Raw genomic sequence first — 23,093 nt, 5'->3', positions numbered from 1 at the left:
TATAAATCCGGACGCATTCATCCCAGCGACAGTCATCCAAACGCCAGAATTATCCCATTCCCCAACTGTTGACCACGACTCCCTAATTTCCAAAACGAAGTTACGCGTAACCATTAACTCTTCGTAAAAAAATGTTTCCGAAACGTACGTCGTGCGCATTTCGAGCGTCATTTCCTACGTCAATCTCTCTTTTTTTATCCCCGGAGTCTTTTGATGGTTTTTCACGTTGAGGGGGAGGAGGGTGGTGTGTGGGTGGTAGTTTGGGGGGGGGGAGATGGAGGGGTGCGTCAGGGTGGGTGGGGAGCCCAGGGCGTGCGGACGGATCAACCCTTCAGCTCGGCGTCTCGCCGTATAAATGCGAGACACCGAGCGCCAACGCAGACCCACCGACGGCCTGATCCATCCACCGCAACGAGCCTCTCCCACTCCTGCAACGCTCCGAGCGAAAGGCGCGAATTTTCGGTTTTTCAGTCTTCACGTTAAAACACCCCACGTATCTTATCTTCGTGTGCCGTTTTTGTGTACGATCGCGTACGTGCATACGTACAGATATATATATACGCTGATCTCGAGAGCGGCAAAACCAGGGCGATGTACTCTAACAAATACGATGGGCCCAAACGGGGAAGGTCTTTTGACTCGGTCAACACTAACTTTGACGAGAAACAACTCCACAACGAGGTACGTATCACGATTCACCAGCAGCGTGGACGATCACGTTCTCAGTGCGCCTTAGGGCTGGCTTGCAATTGTTGACGTACACTCATATTCGCAGTGGTGCTTTGTGCCGGATGTGCTGTGCCGTGAACGTGATGTAAAATGCCGCGCGGAATTGGCCCAAAGTTAAGTTTGCTGTTACGTGCGCGGCCTGCTTCATGGTTAATACCTCTTTGTCTTCAAGGGAATAGCGATCAATGTATCCTTGTCAGGAATCGCTGTTGCCTCACTCCCAGACTTTACTGCGAGGTCAAGCAGTCGTGTAATGTCGACGCAGACGTTAACGCACTGCCGTTGTATTAAATTATACAGACGCTTATTCAGTTAGCCAGACGTTATTTACATTTGGCATGCCCACCATTTGACTTAAATTGAAGTCAGCAATTGCGTGGCTATTTTATAAAAAGAACGATCGACTGTTTATTCAAGTTTTGTGGTTTTACGTTCAACTGCCGAGCCACTACAATGCACATACTAAAACCAAAATACCACTGGGAAATCACCATCTTACTTTTATTATCAGATATATCTTTGCATTTGCAGAGTTGAACGCTTTTGCCCAGTGCCCCATGCACTGCGCTACGAACCCAGTCGCCTGAGTTCAAGTCCCAGCCACGGCTGTCATCAGTGGCGCTTTACTAACCTGCACTAACCAGCGTGGTTAAGTATGGTCAAACGACACCCATGAACGACAAAGTTTAGTTCGTCCTTCTCTACTCTTAGGTTTTTTTCGGTAAAGTCACGTAGGTAAAAATAATAATAAAATAAAATAATAATAAATGAAAAATAACTAAATTAAATTACTTCTCTCTTTAGCGGATTGACAACGTGCTTTAAATTGTAATTGTTTTTTTAATTATAATTCATAACAGCGAATTGAGATGTGCTCGATATACATGCAAATTGTTGTCAAACATATGCAGCATTTGATAATATTGCGTGAAGAAATGTTGGTGTAATTTGGCAACAGCAAACTAAATCTAATTCAATTGTGGTGTTGAAGTTGAATATTTGACCATGCTTGGATGTTTATAACAGAACCTACAGGGGTTCTAAATCTAAAACTACGTAATGAAATAATACTAGTTAGACCATGTGCTACTCATGATCTAACAACAGTAATTTATTCCTGAATCAACAGCTAAAGCCGCCCGATATTACCTTGAACGACGTTAACAGCTCGCGGTCCATCGCGTGTTATTTCAGTCACAATAACAGCAGTAAATCACAACCCACGGGCAATATTTTATAAACACCGTGAGGTTTTACCGGCGTGAGATCTTATTCACGCTTGCACGGGGTCACACGTAAAGTGCACACTGTGTGGGCATGCGAGCTTGTGTGTGCGTGCGCGCGTGCATTTGTAATCGTCTTATGCGGGGAGCGGTAGGGTAGTCGCAGCGGTGAGCGCGCTGCACTTGCGAACCTGGCGACCCGAGTTCGATTCCCGTTCAAGGCCACCAACACTGGCGACGATTATCTGAATCGGTTCTGGGCCTTCCCTAGGTCGACTCGGCCTCAAATGAGTATCTTCTTAGGTTTTTTCGGTAAAGTCACGTAGGTAAAACATCAAAATGAATGAAAATAAAATAAAATAAAATCAAAAATCACGACGTTTCGGAGGCGATTTTATTTTATTTTCATTCATTTTGATGTTTTACCTACGTGACTTTACCGAAAAAACCTAAGAAGATGATTCCTTGCAGTCACGAAAGCTTCAAATCTAGACTCAAATGAGTACTTGGTGCCGTGTATGAACATCGCCACTGGGGAGACAAAGGTGGCCGGGCGTGGTGCTGGCCACCCACTCCCTCGTGTGCCGTGTCAGCCTTCATAGGTGGTTGCGAACAGCACTTGTCCCAACAGTCCGGTGACGGCTAGACGGGGGATCTTTGTCGTTGTGTCTAATCGTCTTATTAGACTTAACTCTATTAGTGACGCTGCGTCCATCTCGATATTACGCGTTCGGTGGCTTGCTCGTCGCTCTTCATAACAACGCTGTTTAACTGGGACGCACCAGCAACTAACATTTGGCATCGGTACATGGACGATAGCACCAGATGTATGTATGTTGAACTTTTTTGGCCAACGGTGCTAATCGGAGGTTCCGTGGGGAAGGACAGCAAACTAAAATGTTATATTGTACGTCCATCAAATTGGCTGTAGGGTCAATCCATCCGATTGGACATGAGGATTCAATAACCCATATGTTGCATGCAGATGATACATAGACACACAGACACACACACCGTGTAAAACATAAAGGCCACCCAGATGTCATACTGGTTAAATCGGATAAAGATTTGTGCAAACGCATACGCAGCTTCGGCATGCGTGCCAGGAACACAATCTGGGTTGATCGCTTAATGCTGCACAAAAAAAACGCGTAATAAAATAATGACACGGTCTCAACAAATGTAACGCCCCCCCCCCCCCACTTCATGGTGAGGGCCCCCCTCTTACTGGACCCTTGCGCAATGCGCACAGCGATGGTGGCAAGCGGGGCCCCCCGCAATTATTGCAATGCGAGATGCGTCGGCGCGGTTGCGATTTCCGGAAATCTAATCCGATTGCGTCCGTTTCTGGAAGAATACGACGCGGACACACGGGATTGGCTTATTAATGACCATCAGGGCATTAGTGTCAATTATGATTTCGACGCGGCCAAGCCGAACGTGAACACGAGCGCGTGACTGCATTCCGACGTGCGGGTCCTTGTGATGGGTCGCGTCGGTGGTATTCTGCTGAGAGACGTCGCTGCCTCTGACGTGCGCTTATTGAGGGGTCAGCGGACGTGCGGTGGCCGCGTCCATATGAAGCTGGGTTTAGGAAAGGAAGCTATGCGAGGAGAAGAGTGTGCCCGATACCGCAACAACAAAAACCACGTTGATGTACACACACGTATATTATTTCACTAAACGCACGCACGCTAGTTTGGATTTTAGGTCTACATGTCAAGATTCCCAACAATTTCACGTGGGATTTTGATGCCAATTACTTGGTCATCATGCACACAACCTGCCTATATCATTCCTGCAGAAACAATGCGCGTGTTGTAGAACACATTCTAGCCACCCTTTTTAGGCTTCTAGATCTTTCACTGGACACTGTTGTGGACGCTACCCGCTTCGCGATACAATGAAGAGAACGTTTTCATTTCATCGACAGAGGATGCGCTCTTTCCCGCGTGACCTTTGACCCAGCAATTTTCTGTCCTAAATCTAGGTTGCAAATGAGTGCGTTATCTCACGGAATAATCGTGCTTAATGGACACCAAACATGTTGGCAGCGATTGCGATCCAGCCACTCTGCACACACTTCCCTATTCCCGGCAGTTTATCTCTGTGTGTTTAGTTGTTTACCATTAAACGCATTTGTTAAATGTACCATTGCCTAATTGTTATTAAAACAACATATAATTTTGAATGCCGGATGTTTATTATGGGCATGGGGAAATAACTGCCGGGGACTGGAAATTGAGATGTCCAACAGATGGAATAATAATTAACTTCGGTATTACCGGCGCGTTTGATAATTACAGAATCTGGCCCAAAGCTCAATAAACCTCCGCTAAACCACCGCAACAAGACACGACCCACGTGTGTGGGGAAGGTGACTGCCTACGAAGGGACTCATCCGAGTGCTACTCTAGGTCATCGAATTAAAAGAGCAATGATGAACACACGTCTTTCAGTGCATTAATATTCGCGTGATGATTCATGCAAATCTCTACACGAATCAATAATACTGTGCCGATTCTCTAAAGGACATTGCCAATCGGACATCTGCCAAGCAAGCAATCACAACTCACCAATGAAATAGATGTTGTCCACACTCCAGGTTGGGCCACGCGATTTCGTTTCTGTAGAATTTTGAGCGCGTCGCTCATTCTGATCTTTCGATCATTTCGCAACGCGCGAAGGGCAGCGCGATTGAGGACGTGGCCACGGTACACGAGTCCACGTCGTTCCCCTTAACCCGCTGGTCTCTCTCTCTGTCTCTCTGCACACAGTTGAACAAATCTGCCTACGGGCGGCAGAAGGAGGACAACAAGGAGAGCTGGGCCAACGGCTCCGGCGAGAGGGGCCGCGCCGCCGTCGTCTTCTCGCTCAAGAACGACATCGGCGGTCTCGTCAAGGCCCTCAAACTCTTTCAGGTGCGGGCAGCTGCGTGCACAGCCCCACGGGCAGCCGTAGCAGCCCGGGGGTTTCGTTTGCGGGAAACAACACGGTCCGTCCCGCGTGTCCTTTTTTTATTTTTTGGTTCAAGAACCCAACGTGCAAACATCCGTGAGGGTAATTGTCCATCCTGCGTTTTTTATTTTACATATATTTTTCATTTTTGTATTTTTTTTCATTCAACAACCCAACTTACAAACATTAATGAGGGAAACTGTCCTGCGTTTTTTTTTATTGTTCAAGAACCCAATTTACAAACATCCATGAGGGAAATTATCCATCCTGCGTGTTTTATTTTATATATTTTTGTTAATTAAAAACCCAATTTACAAATATCCATGAGGGAAACTGACCATCCTGCGTATTTTATTTTCTATGTATTTTGAATATAATACTTATTTTTTTATTCAAGAACCCAACTTACAAACATCCGTGAGGGAAACTGTCCATCCCGCGTGTTCAACAAGTGCTCTATACACCACGGCAAGTCGGCCAGGGTCAAGAGGGCCTGTTCACGCTGGCTGTGAGGATGGGGATAAGGATTCGCGCTCGCAGGGTGCCCAAATACCTCGGCATCTCAAAAGCGCCTTACGTCCCGACATCTCATGTCAACCGTTACAGTGCCCTGCAGCAGTTTAGCCAAGGGGGTAGGGGGGGGACCCCAGTGGGAGCCGTTCCCAGCTCGGGACAAGGTGTGTGCAGCACAGGCCTGTAACTGAGTATAGTCTGCCAGTAGGGGGGATACGGCTACACAGTTCGGTTCTCCCAATGAAAGTAATTTGGGGGTCATTTTTTAAAAATTTGGCTCTTGACACTGGCGCGCATGGCTGCCTATTTTTAGAGCAGCATCACGGGATCTTGAACGTCCACCGTGAAGCCGACGGTATTTTTTTGGGGTTAATGCACTCGCAGCATTAACCAGGGTGGCCGCATGGTTCGGAACCACGAACCTCTGCAACAAGTGGCAAAAGGACGACCTCTCCTCGGCCGTGCCACCAACCACCTCGTGGCCGAGACAGTGGCGGAGTGGCCATGGCCCACGTCATTTACACAAATCGCAGTCTCCATGAATTGACCAACGGGCCAGTACCAAACGACCTATCTTGACCCTGCTGCAGAGGCAGTCCACACGAGGGCCACATCGCCTTTGAGCAGAGCTACAGAGATTGACCTCATCCCGACCCCGCCAGAAACGTCGCGCGATGCCCACCTCAATAAACAAAACGAAAAAAAATCAGCGTCAAACATTGTGAGGGGGGTCGCAGAACCCAGACACCGGTTGGCAGACGGTATGCACGCATGCATGTGCGCTGAACTTCTTTCGCACCGTCACATAGCCAAGCCGCGGCATTCGGCTGTGCGGTAGCATTTGAGCGATTGACTCACTTGGCGGCCGTCGGCACCCCGTGCAGGAGAAACACGTCAACCTGATGCACATCGAGTCGCGCAAGTCGAAGCGACGCAACTCGGAGTTCGAGATCTTCGTGGACTGCGACAGCAACCGCGAGCAGCTGGGGGAGCTCATGCAGCTACTGCGCTCGCACGCGTGCAACATCGTGTCCATGTCGGGACCCGCGAACCACTGCGACGTGGGGCCTCAAGGTGCGTCACAGCCACACACGCGGGGGCCTGGCTCTAGCCGCGTGTGTCACGTGTGCCACGTGCGTCACGTGCGTCACATGCGCAACCTGCGTCACATGCGTCACATGCGCAACCTGCGTCACGTGCGTCACGTGCGCAACCTGCGTCACGTGTGCCACGTGCGCCACGTGCGTCACATGCGCAACCTGCGTCACGTGCGCCACGTGCGTCACATGCGCAACCTGCGTCACGTGTGCCACGTGCGCCACGTGCGTCACATGCGCAACCTGCGTCACGTGTGTCACGTGCGCCACGTGCGTCACGTGCGCAACGTGCGTCACGTGCGCAACCTGCGTCACGTGCGTCACGTGCACAACGTACGTCACGTGCGCAACGTGTGCAACAAGGGCTCGCACGTGCTTAGAGGCATCGCAAAGAACGTGTGTGTGTTCGTCTGTCTGTTGTTGTCGCACTCAGTGTTCGTGTTCTCTGTGTCTCTCATACGCCGCGCGTCTCTCGGTGTCAACATCTCTCCACGTTTCTGTGTCTGTGTGTCTATTTCTATTCATGTTTCTGTGTGTCTCTCTGCATCTATTTGCGTCACTTGCTCCGTCACTGTCTGTTTTCTATGTCTCTCTGTGTAACGTCTCTCTTTTCGTTGATGTCCCTCTCCATGTCTCTGTGTGTGTTCGTTTCTCCGAATGTCTGTCTCACTTCATATCTCCCTCTGTGCATTCGCAAGTGTCCCGTGCACTTTGCTCGTTACGTTCTTAAGTCACACGTAGCTGCTAAAGGCTGGACCAAAGGAATCCTCTTTCTAGTGCAATCGGTTGGCGAGGTTCTATCCTGTAAGTGCCCGACCTCTTTGCATCCATAGCTAGGGTAGCGATGTGTACCAGCTACCTCGAGGGGGAACAGGCTTGTGCTGGTGCAAGCGGCTCAGCGGTGACATCCATGGTGCTACTTTACCACCTGTCCAGTCATAGTTTGGCACTCATCCCCGCTATCCTCAGTTACTCTCCGTTGAGAATTGCCTGAGCAGGTGTCTACCCAACTAAAGCCAGCTCTGCAATACACACGTGTGTACATATATAAAGATAAAGACAAAGATCCCCCCATCCTGTATAGCCTTCAACAGACTGTTGGGGCAAGTGCTGTTAGCGAGCATCGATGAAGGCTGGCACGCCACGGGTGGCCAACACCACGCTTGGCCCCCTTTGTCTCCCGCAGCGATGATGTTTAAACACTGCACCAGGCACTTATTTGGGGCTTAGTCAACTTAGGGGAGTTTCTCAGGACCGGTTCAAATAATTGTCACTGGTGTTGGTCGCGAGTGGAAATCAAACTCGGGTCAGTGAGTTGGTAGCGGAGTGCGCTAAACCGCTACACTGACACTCCCCACAGGTAAACATACACACACACGCACAGTTTTTAAGGGAGCGCTACGTGGTCATTATTAAATTCAATACCAAAGGGCTCGGTTTAGCAGCGATTAGTGGGAATACAGCGCTCGACTATCACTGATTGATTGCGTGCGATAAACGGCCCCCTTCATTACCCAAAACCGGGAGCTCCTGAGATAACGGATAAACGAATGTAAATGTTGCAGAAGCCACATTTCATCTGGACATGCTGTGCAGGGAATTTATTGTCCGTGTGGATGGAACCACCGTTTACACAAATTGGGGTCGTGCTTTGCCACTGTGCGGACTCAATATTGATAGTTGAACAGGGTTTCCTCGTATCCAATCGTAGACAAGTACAAATTCGCCCTCTCCAAGTAATTTGCGGTTTGATTTATGGTTTGAATATTTGTAAACTGCTTACTGCAATCTCATTGGTTTTGTGTCTGAATTGTTCTGTCCCATTTGTGCCGTTTTTTTCGTTCTCACCGAAATGTAACATCAGCACACAACGTGCATAAATTTGCATAAATACAACATAATTAAAAATTATATTAAATTTGTATTAATTAAATCTGCTTCATTCATTAATTTTATTTCGCACAATTTTACGTGTGTATCATGAGCATAATAATATATTTCAGTTAATGAATCCATGTGTCAATGCATGCCTAATATCCAGTCGCGTTTTATATGCATACAAATTTACGTAGTTAATCGGATAAATATTTGATCAGTTAACATCTCGCAATGGTAGCGTGATGTTAACTACCTTGCCTGGTATACAGTAGGTCGTGGGTTCGATTCCGACCCTGACTATATTGGAGTGTGCGTGTTCTCCCCGTGGTCACGTGGCTTTTTTTTTATCAGGGTCCTCCGGGTTTTCGCTCCACAGTTAGAAACATGCCTTTAGAGAAATTGCCTGCTACACATTTCCACACGTGATAAGCCACTTCTTTGAGCTGCCATTTGTGGCCAGGTTGTTTCTGAAAAAGAGAGCTATGTAGCTCAGTGGGCCTTACCTGCTAAAATAAAAAAAAATGTGTTTAGTTTGTAGTTTCGACTGTAAAAACCCACGCGCTAGCTTGACCTGCTTGTTTTTTTCCGACGCTTTTGCTGTTTGTGACTGCACATTCTGTCCTCCAGATCTTGATGGCGTGCCCTGGTTCCCAAAGAAGATTTCTGACCTCGATCATTCGTCAAACAAAGTGCTCATGTACGGAGCTGATCTGGATGCCGATCACCCGGTAATAAGCGTCGGCCATTGCAATCAAGATGCCAACCATCTAAACGCGTGCCCGCCTGCTCGTGTGCCTGCCTGTCTGTCTGCCCATGTGGTGCACACCGAGACGTGGCACAATTCCATTAATCTGGAGCATTGTGAGGCTGGGCTGACCATATGCTGAGCAGATGGGGATGTTAGATTGCGTTGGCTGCATAGGGTTTTATGAGTTTTATGAGAGTAAATGAGTTTTAGGTGTTGGTAGTACCCTTCCAACATGCTAATGATGTGTTGTTTGTGAGATGTGTGACTGTGGCTGGTTTGTGCCAGTTGATTGAATGCTTATATCAGCTGTGTTTTTACCAGATGTGAATTGAGCTACGTCGTAGTGGGACCATTTAGTTCATAGTTTGTAGTTTGGGACTATCACATCAATAATAATAATAATCAACCCCGTGCCATTCCACTGGTGGATGAAGGCCTCCCCACATCATGTGAGTCGTGGGGGTTGATTGATGATGCTTCACCGCACCGGTGAGGTGTTGTGGTGAATCATGAGGAGGCCCTCACTGCTTCAGATACTGCTCAACACCGGCGTTCGCCAGGTTCAGAGCGCGGCGGCGCTAACCACTGCTCCACCGCTCGCAAGCGCCGTTGTGCCTTGGTAGATCGCAAGCTGAGTTAAATGTATAAATCAAATATGTACGTGATTTCATTGATCAGCAGATTAGTCATTTCACGTAATTATGCTGCTAAGGCGTGCGAAGCTCCACTGATTTGGGGCAGCATTTAAACATCTCTTAACGAGCCTGCCTGACAGCTCGCTATGTTTGAACAATCTACAAGTGCGACTTGACAGTGCACGCCTGCAATCCAGCACATCGTAGGTGGGGTTGGTGGTTCATGCAGAGCTGAGACACGCACCTGTAGGGCATTGAGGTCGGTTGTAGAGTTCGGAAGAGCAAGCAGGCTGCTGACCGATAAGCTTGGATTTTTTTTTAAAAGCGTAATCCCCTTGTAAGTGTGAGTAACCTCCGGACCCCTCTGGTTTCATCTCTCATTTGAACTAAATGCTCAATGAGGAATTAGACACACATTAAAAAGAGTATTGGGGCTTAGCCGAGGCCCTTCTGGCTAAAGGATCTAATTCTCATTGCCAGTAAAGCGATGATGATATCACTTCCTCAACCCCTTTATCACTTAACTCAAATTGACATTTACACGAATGGGCATTTCTAAGTGAATGGCATCAGTGCAAAGTGTTAGAGCGACGCATTTACAACCGTTTGTTTGTGTGCACAACAGGGCTTCAAGGACAACGTCTATCGCAAGAGAAGGAAGCATTTCGCGGACATTGCACTTAACTACAAGCAGTAAGTGCTTTGTAATAGCATTACAATACAAGAGCTGCCCATACGCGGGATGTTTCGTTTTTCACGCGAAATCCGAAACGCTTCCGCCAACGCGCCGCCGAGCTGCGAGTTCAGATAGCAGCAAAGCGACGACGCTCGCCGCGATTGATCGGCGCGCTCGAGGCGACGGCTGCACACCTCTTATCAGCACCGCTGCCGGCATCGTGCAGCGCAAACAATGGGGACAGTTGCGGGTTCAGCGTCCCACATCGGCCGTGGGCCAGAGAAGAATTCACTGCCGGGCAGGAATGGTGGCAAATGTTGAGGGATGGCAGCGTCTGCATATGGCAATTAAGTGTGGATTGTGTGAATGCGCACTTGTAAAATAATATTATTCACTTTTATTGGCGGTTTAAAGATGTTGGTACAACTCGAGGTTTGCCAACTCGGGTGGTTATCAACAATTCAAATGTTTGGTCTGGGCCCATGGACTCATATTTTGCCAGGCTGGGGTACGGCAGGGTCAATGGGTCTATCGCCCTCCCATGGAGTTCACTCCTGATCCACTCCCGACCCATGGGGCTAGATGTTGTCCTGTAAATGGCAGTATAGTGAGTAGGTAGTATAGTATATGATTACAATCTCATTATGCATTGTTGTGGAGCAGAATCAGAAAATGTATTTTCGCTCGAAGAATCCGATGAACTATAAAGCTCTTTTTTGACAAATGTCCAATTGGGGCGGGTCAGTTACAACAACAAAGAATATTAAAAAAAACACGATAAACAAATTAACCTTATTGCAGTACCCCGGGGTACCATAGAACGAGAGCCGTGATGCAGTCATGTTTAGTCTGTTGATGGTCGGCGATGCGGCAATCGACTCATCTCGACGAGCTGTACACTACGATGCACCACCACGGTGCGTACGAGCGTTCAGGGTTTCAGCGCAATCGTCCTCGCTGCGTTTCGACATCGCGTGGTAGCACTGATTTCGGATTGATTGGGTACCCCAGTCGCGGAGTTAAGTTCACCCCTGGGAAAAATAGTGTCCCAGAAATAAAATATTGAATTGCCTCGGCCCATTTTGTATTACTTGGTACCCCGGGGTACAGCCATAAGGATCAAACAATGAAAAAATAGATACAAACGGAACTCAACTATTTTTTATCTTACCAGGTAAAGCCCACTGAGCTAGAAGCTGATTTTTTCAGAAGCGACCTGGTCACGCGGAAATTTATAGCAGCAAAATAAAATCTAAAATAATCTCGACCAGGGGTCTGCAACTTGCGGTTCCAGAGCTGCGTGTGATTCTTTAAGGACTCCTTTGTGACCGTGATTTATTAAGGACCTGCCGTCATTATAGAGGTTTTTTTTTTACCGAATTCTAAAAAAATGGATATTCTTGTTATTTCGGTTGCCGACCACTGATCTAGATGCATGTTCCTTAATGTGGAGGGAAAAACCGGAGGACCCAGAGAAGAAATCCAGCATTATTTGTCATTGAACAAATAGACTTTGTTCTGTCTCTCGATATCAAGATACAATTGTTTTCAGCCCATCTTTGTTTCATTTTCAATAATTATCCACAACCGCACATAATGAGTTTTCATACAAATATTGATTTTTTTCCATACAAATATTGATCATGGCTCCATTGTAAAGAAGGAGTGCCCTTGACAATAACATAATTGTCTCTCTTAACACAGCCTGACTGCTCATGAGACCCTCGGAAGGTCAAAACCGGTTCAAAGACTGCTTGTTTTAAAAACACGTTTGATTACTTAAATTATATTCTTAGGTTTTTTCGGTAAAGTCACGTAGGTAAAACATCAAAATTATTTTATTTTCATTAATTTTGATGTTTTACCTACGTGACTTTACCGAAAAACCTAAGAATATGATTCCTTGCAGTCACGAAAGCTTCAAATCTAGAATTATATGATTACTTAAACACACAACGTCTAGATGGCCAAAAGGTTGACAATCTAAGACATGTATTTAAATGTGGAGAGACGGCAGGAGTCTATTTGTTTGTATATAATAGAGAGCGCCTCTCATCGGAAAATATTCAAGTCGATGATTGGCCCAACATCCCATCTGAAAATTGACCATCTTTATAGAAATCATATCTCCCTCGGAATGTGCCCTCCGATTTAATGAAATTGAATAATCAAAGTCGTCACATCGTCAAAGTGCCCCTGGGTTTGAACGTAATCTTGTAATCATTTGGGAGGTGTATGTGTACCCTTTAAGCAGTTATTATTTTTAGATTTTATCTTATCTAAATGGAATTCTTTCACTGATCTTTCATATCTCACTGTTTTTCATCATTACTTACGTACAAATTATCTGCTGTACTCATTCACCATGATTTATTTCACAGTAATTTTTTTCCTTAGGGCTTAGACCCTCTTGTGATGTATATCATCGGTTCAAAGCATCTGAACACTTATTTTTTTAAGTTGCAAAATTGAGACCCTTATTCTTAAAGATGAAGGTGCAGCCCTGCAATTACCCACTCATGCCACTGTTGGCTGAAGGGCCTCGGCTAGAGAGCTCTAGAGTGCCCCGCTAGATGGAATTTGGCCTACTCTTCCATGCTGATCAGACCTCTTGGAAGTTGGTGGGAGTGTCCAGATTTTAACCCCACCACCGGCTACCGGCCGATTGACCAATGTGGTGAACCCGTTTATACCGTTGGGTGGACAGAGGCTGGGGCTGGGATTTACGAAGCTTACTCCACTGTTTCAATTGCTGTGCCCAGTAATCAAACCGGTGACCTTTGCATTGCAAATCCAGCGAGCTAACTTTTTAAACCACGGCAGCATCCCTGATGTGTTGGTGATGATGATGATGATGGTGGTAGATTTACGTGAAACGCAACGCACAATGGCCGTGTGTTTTTTTTTCGCTGTCGTCGTCGCAGCGGCGAGCCGATCCCTCGCATCGAGTACACGGAGGAGGAGGTGCGGACCTGGGCGACCGTGTTTCGCGAGCTCACGAAGCTCTACCCGACTCACGCCTGCCGCGAGTACCTCAAGAACCTGCCGCTGCTCACGAAGCATTGCGGCTACCGCGACGACAACATCCCGCAGCTGGAGGACGTGTCCCGCTTTCTGAAGGGTACGCGGCTGTTTGGCCGTCGCGAGCTCCTTTTGAGTCACCGACTCTTCTCTTTTGATTTTGAATGGTTTTCATTGAATTTTTAACACGAGCCCGAAACAGGGGCACGAACCCGCGACCGCGGGGAGGGAGGCACGGAGACTCTACGGACAGAAGTCCCGAACTCAGTGCCCCTGGGTTTAGAGGAGGGGAGAAATTGGGGCCTGCGAGCGGGGTACGCGTACCGTTTGTCACCGACGCTTAATTGGTGGGCAGTCATTTTTGTTGGTCAGTAATTGAAAGCAGGCAATCGGATTTACTGTGAGCGACGTGCAACCGGCAACGGCGTCGGGCAGGCATGGCCAAACCCCCGGTGGAGCTTCACCTGCCTCCCGGGCAGTTCTCGTGCCGCCGCGCCGATAGATGGATTTGCAGATTAATGTGTAGGTCTTCAAGAGAGCTTCATGCCTGGGGCACTCATCCCTGGCAGGAGAGCCAAACATGACCACTCCCTGGGCGCTCCCGCAGATGTCCATAGCTGTCAACTCATACGGTTTACCCGTATTCTTGTACAGGGAAATTGAGTTTTCAGGTCCATACAGCGTACAGACGTTTCAATACGGGCAACACTTTTTGTGTGTATTTGTTTGCGTTTTTCCCTTGCGATGGGACTTTGTAGGACGAACGTTGACATTTATATGGGCACGGGGTGACCAATAAGGTCTGAATTGGTCTGAAATAAGGTAGGCAGTGATAAGGAGATGACAGGTGTGGATGTCTGAATTCCAAACCGCACAGCGAGCCATCGTGAGCCATCTGATGGCGGGACCACCCCCACGTTTGCCGACCGTTGCCTTTGACGATTACCGGAGTGTCCGTGACCTTTGCAGTTCCTTAATTGGCAAGTTAATTGGCAGGTTGGTGCTGGGGTTAGAGTGTGAGAAGTCTTGGTTAAGGGGTTTGACTCAGTCAATCTTGTTTGAGGTTATAAAGCGAGTGCCACTTTGTGAAATGTCAACGGTTTTTGAGCCTCCCCTCGGTCGACTCAGCTTCAAATGAATACGTGGCGCGGTGTCTAATCAATGCTACAAGGGAGACAAAGGCGGCCGAGCGTGGTGCTGGCCACCCACCCCCTCGTGTGCCATGCCGGCCTTCATAGGTGCTCGCTAACAGCATGCAGGAGGCCATCGGATTCAATGCCGACCCTGACGCCTGCTGTATATTTTGAGTTTGCTCGTTCTCCCAGTGGTCGCGTGGATTTTTCTTTGGGTCCTTTTGTTTTTCTAGAAACATGCGTTTAGATTATTTGGCTGCTATACATTTTCACATGTTAAGCCAGTTCATTGAGCTGTACACATGTGGCCAGGTTGCTTCTGAACAAGAGGTATACAGTTCAGTCGGCCTTACCTGGTAAAAAATAAAATAAATTGTTTCAATAGTTTACTTGTCCTGAGAGTCCGTTAAGGCTATGCGGTGCAATATTTGTCTTTTCCTCTTTTGTGTGAACACAGAGCGCTCTGGGTTCACTATCCGGCCGGTGGCCGGGTATCTGTCTCCGCGGGACTTCCTGGCCGGGCTGGCATTCCGCGTGTTTCACTGCACGCAGTACGTGCGCCACAGCTCCGATCCGCTCTACACCCCGGAGCCGTGAGTCATGCTCGTGTCCGATTCGGGAATGTTGTCATCGATCGTCGCCCCCCGAGGTTCAATAAAAACAACCGGAACATGTCGTCAGAAGAAGAATGAGAAGGGAAAAAAGGGAAGAGCTACATGAACAGTAATGTCCTGGGAAGACTTTCAGATTTTCTACCGTAAAAAAAAATAGGTGAAATCTGTCAATGGTGAGAGAGAGAAACCTATGAAGGCAGAATAATTTAGCGCAGGTCGGATTAATTGTGCCTGTCAGTCACATTTACTCAAATTTATTTTGATGGTGCCTGATATAAGAACCACAGTGCACTTGTTCAGGACATGCTGATGGTTTATTTTTACATAATGCACCAAGGCCGAGTGCTTTTCACATGTTTTTGCGAGTCATTTGAAACTAAAAGCAAGGACATTCCTGGAATTACCAGGACACGTGGCAACCCTAATAGGTCGTCTATACACAATGACAAAGATCCCTCGTATAGCCTTAACAGACTGTTGGGGCAAGTCCCGTTAGCTAGCACCTATGAAGGCCGGCAATGTTTACACACCACACCAGATATTAATTTGGGGCTGAGTCGACCTAGGGGAGGCCCAAGTTCGTTTCAGATAATCATCACCGATGTTTGCGGCCTTGAACCGGAATTGACCTCGGCTAGCCGGGTTCATTGCGTGGCGCGCTAACCGCCACATTAACGCTCCCCCACACACAAACAAAGACACAGATCCCCCATGTAGCCTTAACAGACTGTAGGGGCAAGTGCTGTTAGCGAGCACCTATGAAAGCCGTGGAACGGTACACGAGGGGGTGGGTGGCCAGCACCATGCCCGACCGCCTTTGTCTCCCAAGTGGCAATGTTTACACACCGCACCAGGTACTCACTTAAGGCTGAGTCGACCTAGGGGAGGCCCGGGACCGGTTCAGATAATCGTCACTGGTGTTGGCCGTGAGCGGGAATCGAACCCGGGTCGCCGGGTTCATAGCGCAGCGCGCTAACCACTACACTACCGCTCCCCACTACACACAAACGCTCACACACACACATAAACACTATATACTCATACGTGCGAACGTGGTAGACCCGTTGTGTATCTCTGCTCGTGCATTCCTCAATGCCAACGATGGCGCCGCGTGTCTCGCTCGCCAGGGACACGTGCCACGAGCTGCTGGGCCACGTGCCACTGCTGGCCGAGCCGAGCTTCGCGCAGTTCTCCCAGGAGATCGGCCTCGCCTCGCTCGGTGCCTCGGACGAAGCCGTACAGAAGCTTGCCACGGTAATGGCTGTCAGTGCTCCACTGCCCAGCACCAGCAGCAGCACCAGCAGCGGCAGCTACAGTATTTTTCGATTTAAAGCTTTCGTGAGTGCAGGGATTCATCTTCTTGGTTCTTTCGGTAAAGTCACGTAGAAGGGAAATAATAAAATAATAAAAATATAAATTATAAAATAATTCTCACGACGTTTCGGCCACAACGCAAGCAGCTGTCCTCAGGTGAAGAACAGGGCTGTCAGATGCTGTCTTTCCGACAGATCTGTTCTTCACCTGAGGACGGCTGCTTGCGTTGTGGCCGAAACGTAGTGAGAATTATTTTATTATGTTTTATTTTTTATTATTTCCCTTCTTCGTGACTTTACCGAAAGAACCAAGAAAAAGCTATAGTATTGTTGACGAAATTGAGTGATACAAATATTCATCGACAAAGCGTTTTACGTTTTTTGAGCGGACGAAAATGATCGAGCACGACGATGACTGTGACTAGATGGAACTGACGAGTCCAAATGAAGATAGTCGGAGAAGCGTCGTTAGAGATGACTGCGCAATGGGGATGACCAAACCGTGGTAGTTAGCCACAAGTTGCAAGTACAGTCGACAACAACATTTGGGATTTTAGCCACGACTAACCCAATCAATGACGAAGTGAAATTCACGTCCTGAGACTTGACTCATATTAGGAAGCCACGGTCATCCTTGCGGCTGCTCTTGGATCCCCGTCGATCAAAGACAGTCACCGCATCACGCGCTTTCAGATGCGCTTCTGCGGCTGTCTGGAACGCTCCTCCTTTCGATATTAGGAAGCCACCGGAGCTATGTACTTTTAAATCTAAGTTGAAAGCTCATTCAATTTAGAACAGATTTTTTTGCGTGTGTAGTTTGTTGTCCTTTTGCCGCACCTTCGATTAGTTGGTTACGTACGGCGCGAAAGAAGTTCAACGTGCATTGAATATTCTGCAGGTCGCCGTTGACCGGACTTGAGAATAAACTTCATAATGAGGAGCAGTGTTTATTTAGTCAGCCTGGCAAAGACGGGGCCTTACTCTATCTCTCGTGGGTTTTGGCAGAAGTTCAACTCACCTTCCCTGTGCGCTCACTTCATATGCCCTCGTTGATTGGCTGACAAAGAAGGTTGGACTGTCGTGCATTCTCAAGGACCGCAGTTGCCTACATGTTGAATTAACGAAGGGCTGTGAAAAAGCACGTGCATATTTGTTTTATGTACATTATATTAAATCAATCGTTTTTATTACCTGTCAATATCGCCGTCCACTAAGTAGGCATCAGTGCACATTACAGCAGAATGGGGTCATTTATTACGGATTTATATGCTGTGTGCTTCGAGGAAGTTCGTGAATTTGCTTTAATTATGGTGGTGGTGATTTGGGTGGTAGTGGTGGTCATGATAAAGACAATGGCTGTAGTTGTGGTGGTGATGATAAATTTGTCATTCACTCACTTTTTAACGACCACTCGTTTATGGTTTATGTTTTCGGAAATTAACCTCTAAATTTGTTTCAATCTATGCTTAAGAAAATAATTTTAAAAAAAATTCCTTCCTGTGGATGGTAACATTAACTCGTGATTGCTTGTCTCGACGGAGGTGCTGTGGCACAACAGTGCTTAGCACACCACACTATGAACCCAGCAACCTAAGTTTGATTCCAGTCCACAACCAACCCCAGCGACGAGCCAATATCTGAACTTATCCGAATCTGTCCGCTCACCAACCCGCAATGTGGGAGTGTTGAAGTACGGTCAAGCAACCTGACACGGGTGTCGGACGATCTCCATCCAGCAGTGGAATGACAAAAGGGCTGCGATTGATTTGTTGTTATTGTAATGACCGACAGATGACCCCAAGCCACGTGCAGCCTAACGGCTTTTTATAAAATAAACAACGGTCTCCGATTGGTCGGCAGGCAGACTTTAAAGGGATTGGAAAATAAGGGGATTGGATGGGAAAACAGAAAGGATCTGTGCAAGGACAGGGATTGGCTAAGAGGTAAAAACAGGGAGAAGAAGGTTCGAGAAAGGGGGCTGAGGGATGTACAAGGGGAGAGCACGAGGAGTGGGGATGCTCGGAGGAAGATACAAGCAGGAAGTCGAGGACGAAGCCTCAGGTCCCTCATTGTGAAAGTCGTTAGTAGGGTTCCTTATTGTGTAAAACTTCAAATAACAGTGGCCCTTCTCGTTACTTTGTCGTCGGAGTCATGACATTCGCTTGCCCTGCGCGCTCTGCAGTGTTACTTCTTCACTGTGGAGTTTGGGCTCTGCAAACAAGATGGCCAGCTGAGAGCCTACGGGGCTGGCCTGCTCTCCTCCATCAGCGAGCTGAAGGTACGCTCGCAACTTCATCGGCGCCGCGCTAAACCACCCACATCCGCCACTGCTCTGGAATATGCGCCGTACAAGACGCAATGTTCACTGAACTTGTGCAATGATTAACGGGTCAAATGTGTACTTGCCGAACGCCCTCATCATTCTCACAATCTCGTCGCTCACCGCTCCTCCGTGAGGCTTGCGTCACAGCTCACACCGCTGTGCTCTCTGGGTGCACCGCTTTAAAGCAGTGCCTCGTTTAACGCGGTAGATGCGTTCCTGAAAAGTTCCGCATTCAGTGGAAATCCACGTTAAGTGAGGAATCACATCTGTACTGTAAACTCAGCCTGCCGGGACAAAGAAATGCGATCAGGGTATGCTGCCGCATACTGTATCATTCCACGTACTGTATCATTCCACGTACTTTATCATTCCGCGTACTGTATCATTCCGCGTACTGTATCATTCCACGTACTGTATCATTCCGCATACTATATTGTACCGCTCAGCCGTGCAGCTCAAGAAAGTCGTTCAAAATTATTACGGGCGCGTTCCGCGTTATAACGGGCACTTTCCGGAGTTGTGAGAAAAGCGTTCCGTTGTGTGAACACCGCGCGTTAAGCGAGGCCTCACCGCACCCACGTGCTTCTTCCAGCACGCGCTCTCCGAGAATGCAAAGGTGAAGGGCTTCGACCCGAAGGTGACGTGCAAGCAGGAGTGTCTCATCACCACCTTCCAGGACATCTACTTCGTCTCCGAGAGCTTTGAGGAGGCAAAGGAAAAAATGAGGTGAGAAGAAGAAGCGTGCCATCTGTGCCACTGGGGCCACGCGACATTGAAAGGATGTTGTGTTAACATTCTAATAGATCTTCTTGGTTCTTTCGGTAAAGTCACGTAGAAGGGAAGTAATAAAATAATAAAAATAAAACGTAATAAAATAATTCTCACGACGTTTCGGCCACAACGCAAGCAGCCGTCCTCAGGTGAAGAACAGGCCTATCGGGGAGACACGTTGGTCTTCACCTGAGGACGGCTGCTTGCATTGTGGCCGAAATGTCGTGACAATAATTTTATTATGTTTTATTTTTATTATTTTATTACTTCCCTTCTACGTGACTTTAGCGAAAGAACCAAGAAGATGAATCCCTGCAGTCACGAAAGCTTTAAATCGAAATCAGTCTAATAGAGCTGTGTTCAATCATTTTCAGAGTGAGGGGGGGGGGGCTGGGGGGCACTTTCGCCGATAAGACATCATCAGTGTGAGGGCCGCCACACTGCTTGCATGGGGGTGTTTTCACTCGTTGTGCATTAATTCTAGATTTGAAGCTTTCGTGACTGCAAGGATTCATATTCTTAGGTTGCATATCAGGGGCGCACTTAAAGCCACCAGGGGCCGCCAATGGCCCATGGGCCTTGCAGTGAAACCCGCTGTAAGTGGAGGGTAGTCAACGTACAGGGTGGCCCATTTATAGATGCCCCACTGATGTCTAATGACCCTCTTATTTTGAAACCGGTAACTGAATGGTATGAAACAAATCAAAATGTTGGCCTAATTGTCTCTCGGAAAAAAATGTAAATGTTGAATATGTGTTGGAAATTGGTAGGAGGCATGTAGAGGCTTTCAAACAATTCATCTTTATTATTTTAGTGAGGTACCTATAAATTATTCACCGCGTATATACAGAGTTGATGGCTGTTCAATTTATTCTCTAAATATGTTATGATGGCGAGACGATAATTTCTTTCAGTCAGTACCTCCCCTCTATTATCTCTAGGACATACCGATTGAATGAAGGCTCTAAAAGCTATTAAGGTGCATTTACTTTTTCGTATTACATTCCCTAATTGGAAATTACAGAATAATGTCATCGTGTCCTTCTGCTGAAATCCTTTAATGAGGCCAAAAACGTCTCTATTGACCACACCAGCTGATATTTGATCCTTTTGGCGATACCCTGGGGTACCAAATAATACAAAATGGCCGAGGCAATTAAATCTGTTATTTCTGGGACACAATTTTTTTCCAGGGGTGTACTTAACTCCGCGACTGGGGTACCAATCAATCCGAAATCAGTGCTACTCCGCGATTTCCAAACTCAGCGAGGACGATTGCGCCGAAACCCTGAACGCTCGTACGCACCGTAGTGGTGCATCGTGTACAGCTCGTCGAGATGAGTCGATTGCCGCATCGCCGACCATCAACAGACTAAAAATTACTGCATCACGGACATTGTGCAAGAGCCGGGGTGGTATTGTACCCTGGGGTACCGCCATAAGTTTCATCTATACATAACGAGAAATAACATTTTTGTTTAGATCGCTCATGGTAAAATATATGACAGAAATAGTTCCGTCACATGGCCGAGCAGTAGGGCGTTTGCCACTTTTTGCCGAGGTACATGGTTCAAACCCAGTGGCCGCCCTGATTAATACTGCCGTCCGTTTCCCACCGGATGTTAAAGACCCTGTCAAGTTTGTAAAACCTAGCGTACCATGCATTGCCGCTGTCATGGTCCAAATTTGAACATTATCCAGTACATGACTTAATTAGATAAAACTACACGGCAACACCGCTTCCTGCTGGCCGACTATAGGTGTCTGTGAGATAACGCACCTTCACGATAGCGTTGTGCTTTAACAATTATACGCACACCAAATGTGTCATTCACTTTTTATTCTAAAACACAACGTAACGTGATTCATGAATCCCACCTACACCAAACATAGCCAAACAAATTAAATTTGTCACATGGGCAAGTGTTTACTCTGCCAACTATGATCGTTTCAGTTCATCGGTAAGCTGAAGAACAAATCATCACAATGAAATTGATCAATTATCGACGACATTTCACTTGAAACTGTGCAAAGCGTCTTTAGATCATCGCATGGCCTCAACCCAAGAATGAAATATGACCGCTAGTATTGGCCGTGGAACCTACGTGTAAAGTTGCTTCGTTCCCTGCAACAATGTCGTTCAAGTTAAGCGGTACACCACTCACTGATGTGTCGATGGCATCTTCTCCTGCCCACAGGGAGTTCGCCAAGACCATTAAACGGAACTTCACGGTGCGCTACAACCCATACACGCAGAGCATTGAGGTGCTCAAAGACACCAGGATGATCGCCGAGATGGTGAAGGAGCTGCGGGCCGAGCTGGACACGGTCAGCGATGCTCTGCACCGGCTCAACAAGCACTACGGCGTGTAGGGAACGTGTCGCGCCAGCGTCTGCACGGGGGGGGGGGGGGGGGGGAGGGGGGTGATAGGGCACATGCGCGTCCTCTCACAAAGAACTACAACACTGACACTGGTGGACTTTGTGATAGGCAAAGGTAGGCAGGAAGCTTCTGGCCTTCATGGGGTGCAGGTGCATGGGGGAGGGTGAGCGGAACTTTGTGGCAGGATAGGGCGAGCGGCTCGGAGGTTTGGCGCGACTGTGGGCATCGCGGTGGTGAGATGTTTACTACCTCGCCTGGTATGCAGGAGGTCGTGGGTTTGATCTCGACCCTGACGCCTGCTGCATATTTGGAGTTTGCATGTTCTCCCTGTGGTCACGTGGATTTTTATCCGGGTCATCCTGGTTTTCCTATTTAGAAGCGTGCATTTAGAGTATTTGGCTGATATAAATTTCCACGTGATAAGTCACTCCGTTGAGCTATCATTTGTGGCCAGGCCACTTCTGAAAAAAAGAGCTTCACAGCTGAGTGGGCCATACCTGGTAAAATAAAAAATTGTTTAGTTTAGAATTGGCCAGGAGTAACTTGCAAATGTAATCAGGAAGAGGTCAAGAAGTAATATGTGGAGTATGTGTACAGGGTGGAGGTGGTAGGGTTGCAAAGACAGGCAGGCATTGGAGGGGCGCCCAGAGGTCAGTGACCAAAATGTAAATGCCAGATGAGACTTTAAGAGCAAAGTATGGAGGTCAATCGGTCAGCTGTGGGATCCAGCAGAAGGAAGTGATGGCCTCGTGTGGTTTACATCAACAGCAGTGGTCCTAATGACCTCTTAACATTCATACAGTCGGTAATAGAGTTGTTAAAATAATTATTTTAGCGTTACCGATAATCCCCATGCAAATAAAGGTACAAAGCCAGTGATCGTTTTTGCCGCACTTACAGAAATGCGCAGCAAACCGAAGGCTGCAACGTTGGGCCCCAGGATAAATGAGTAAAAAGAAGTCGTGTACAACTAGTGCACACTTGGAGGTCTCCGTTTGAGGGGTACAACTAGAAAACACAGCAGGGTTGCTGTGTACCTAGGGCAGCTGTGGGAATGCGATCCGGGTTCAAAATTCTG

The 23,093-nt window shown here is 47.6% G+C and overlaps 1 protein-coding gene across 1 annotated transcript; it reads left to right on the top strand.

The window, feature by feature from the left end:
- Positions 1-316: 316 nt before the first annotated feature.
- Positions 317-22,037, top strand: LOC144936491 (tryptophan 5-hydroxylase 1-like). The gene is made up of 11 exons (XM_078863597.1): positions 317-681; positions 4,730-4,873; positions 6,308-6,497; positions 9,026-9,126; positions 10,407-10,474; positions 13,382-13,578; positions 15,069-15,204; positions 16,353-16,479; positions 18,721-18,816; positions 19,454-19,587; positions 21,831-22,037. Exons 1-11 carry the CDS (start codon positions 592-594, stop codon positions 22,003-22,005), a joined length of 1,458 nt encoding a protein of 485 aa, XP_078719723.1. The 5' UTR covers positions 317-591; the 3' UTR covers positions 22,006-22,037.
- The last annotated feature ends 1,056 nt before the right edge of the window (positions 22,038-23,093 follow it).

The sequence above is a fragment of the Lampetra fluviatilis genome, chromosome 16 (assembly GCF_964198595.1).
Source record: "Lampetra fluviatilis chromosome 16, kcLamFluv1.1, whole genome shotgun sequence".
NCBI classification, from domain to species: domain Eukaryota; kingdom Metazoa; phylum Chordata; class Hyperoartia; order Petromyzontiformes; family Petromyzontidae; genus Lampetra; species Lampetra fluviatilis.
The sequence above is the reverse complement of the archived record's forward strand: the minus strand, read 5'-3'. Positions and strand labels throughout refer to the sequence as shown.

Excerpts from the sequence above, each read along its gene's own strand:
- LOC144936491 (XM_078863597.1), top strand. The coding sequence starts at position 592 with ATGTACTCTAACAAATACGATGGGCCCAAACGGGGAAGGTCTTTTGAC. Across the intron at positions 682-4,729 it reads AGAAACAACTCCACAACGAG|TTGAACAAATCTGCCTACGG; the intron begins GTACGTATCACG and ends CTCTGCACACAG. Across the intron at positions 6,498-9,025 it reads CTGCGACGTGGGGCCTCAAG|ATCTTGATGGCGTGCCCTGG; the intron begins GTGCGTCACAGC and ends TCTGTCCTCCAG.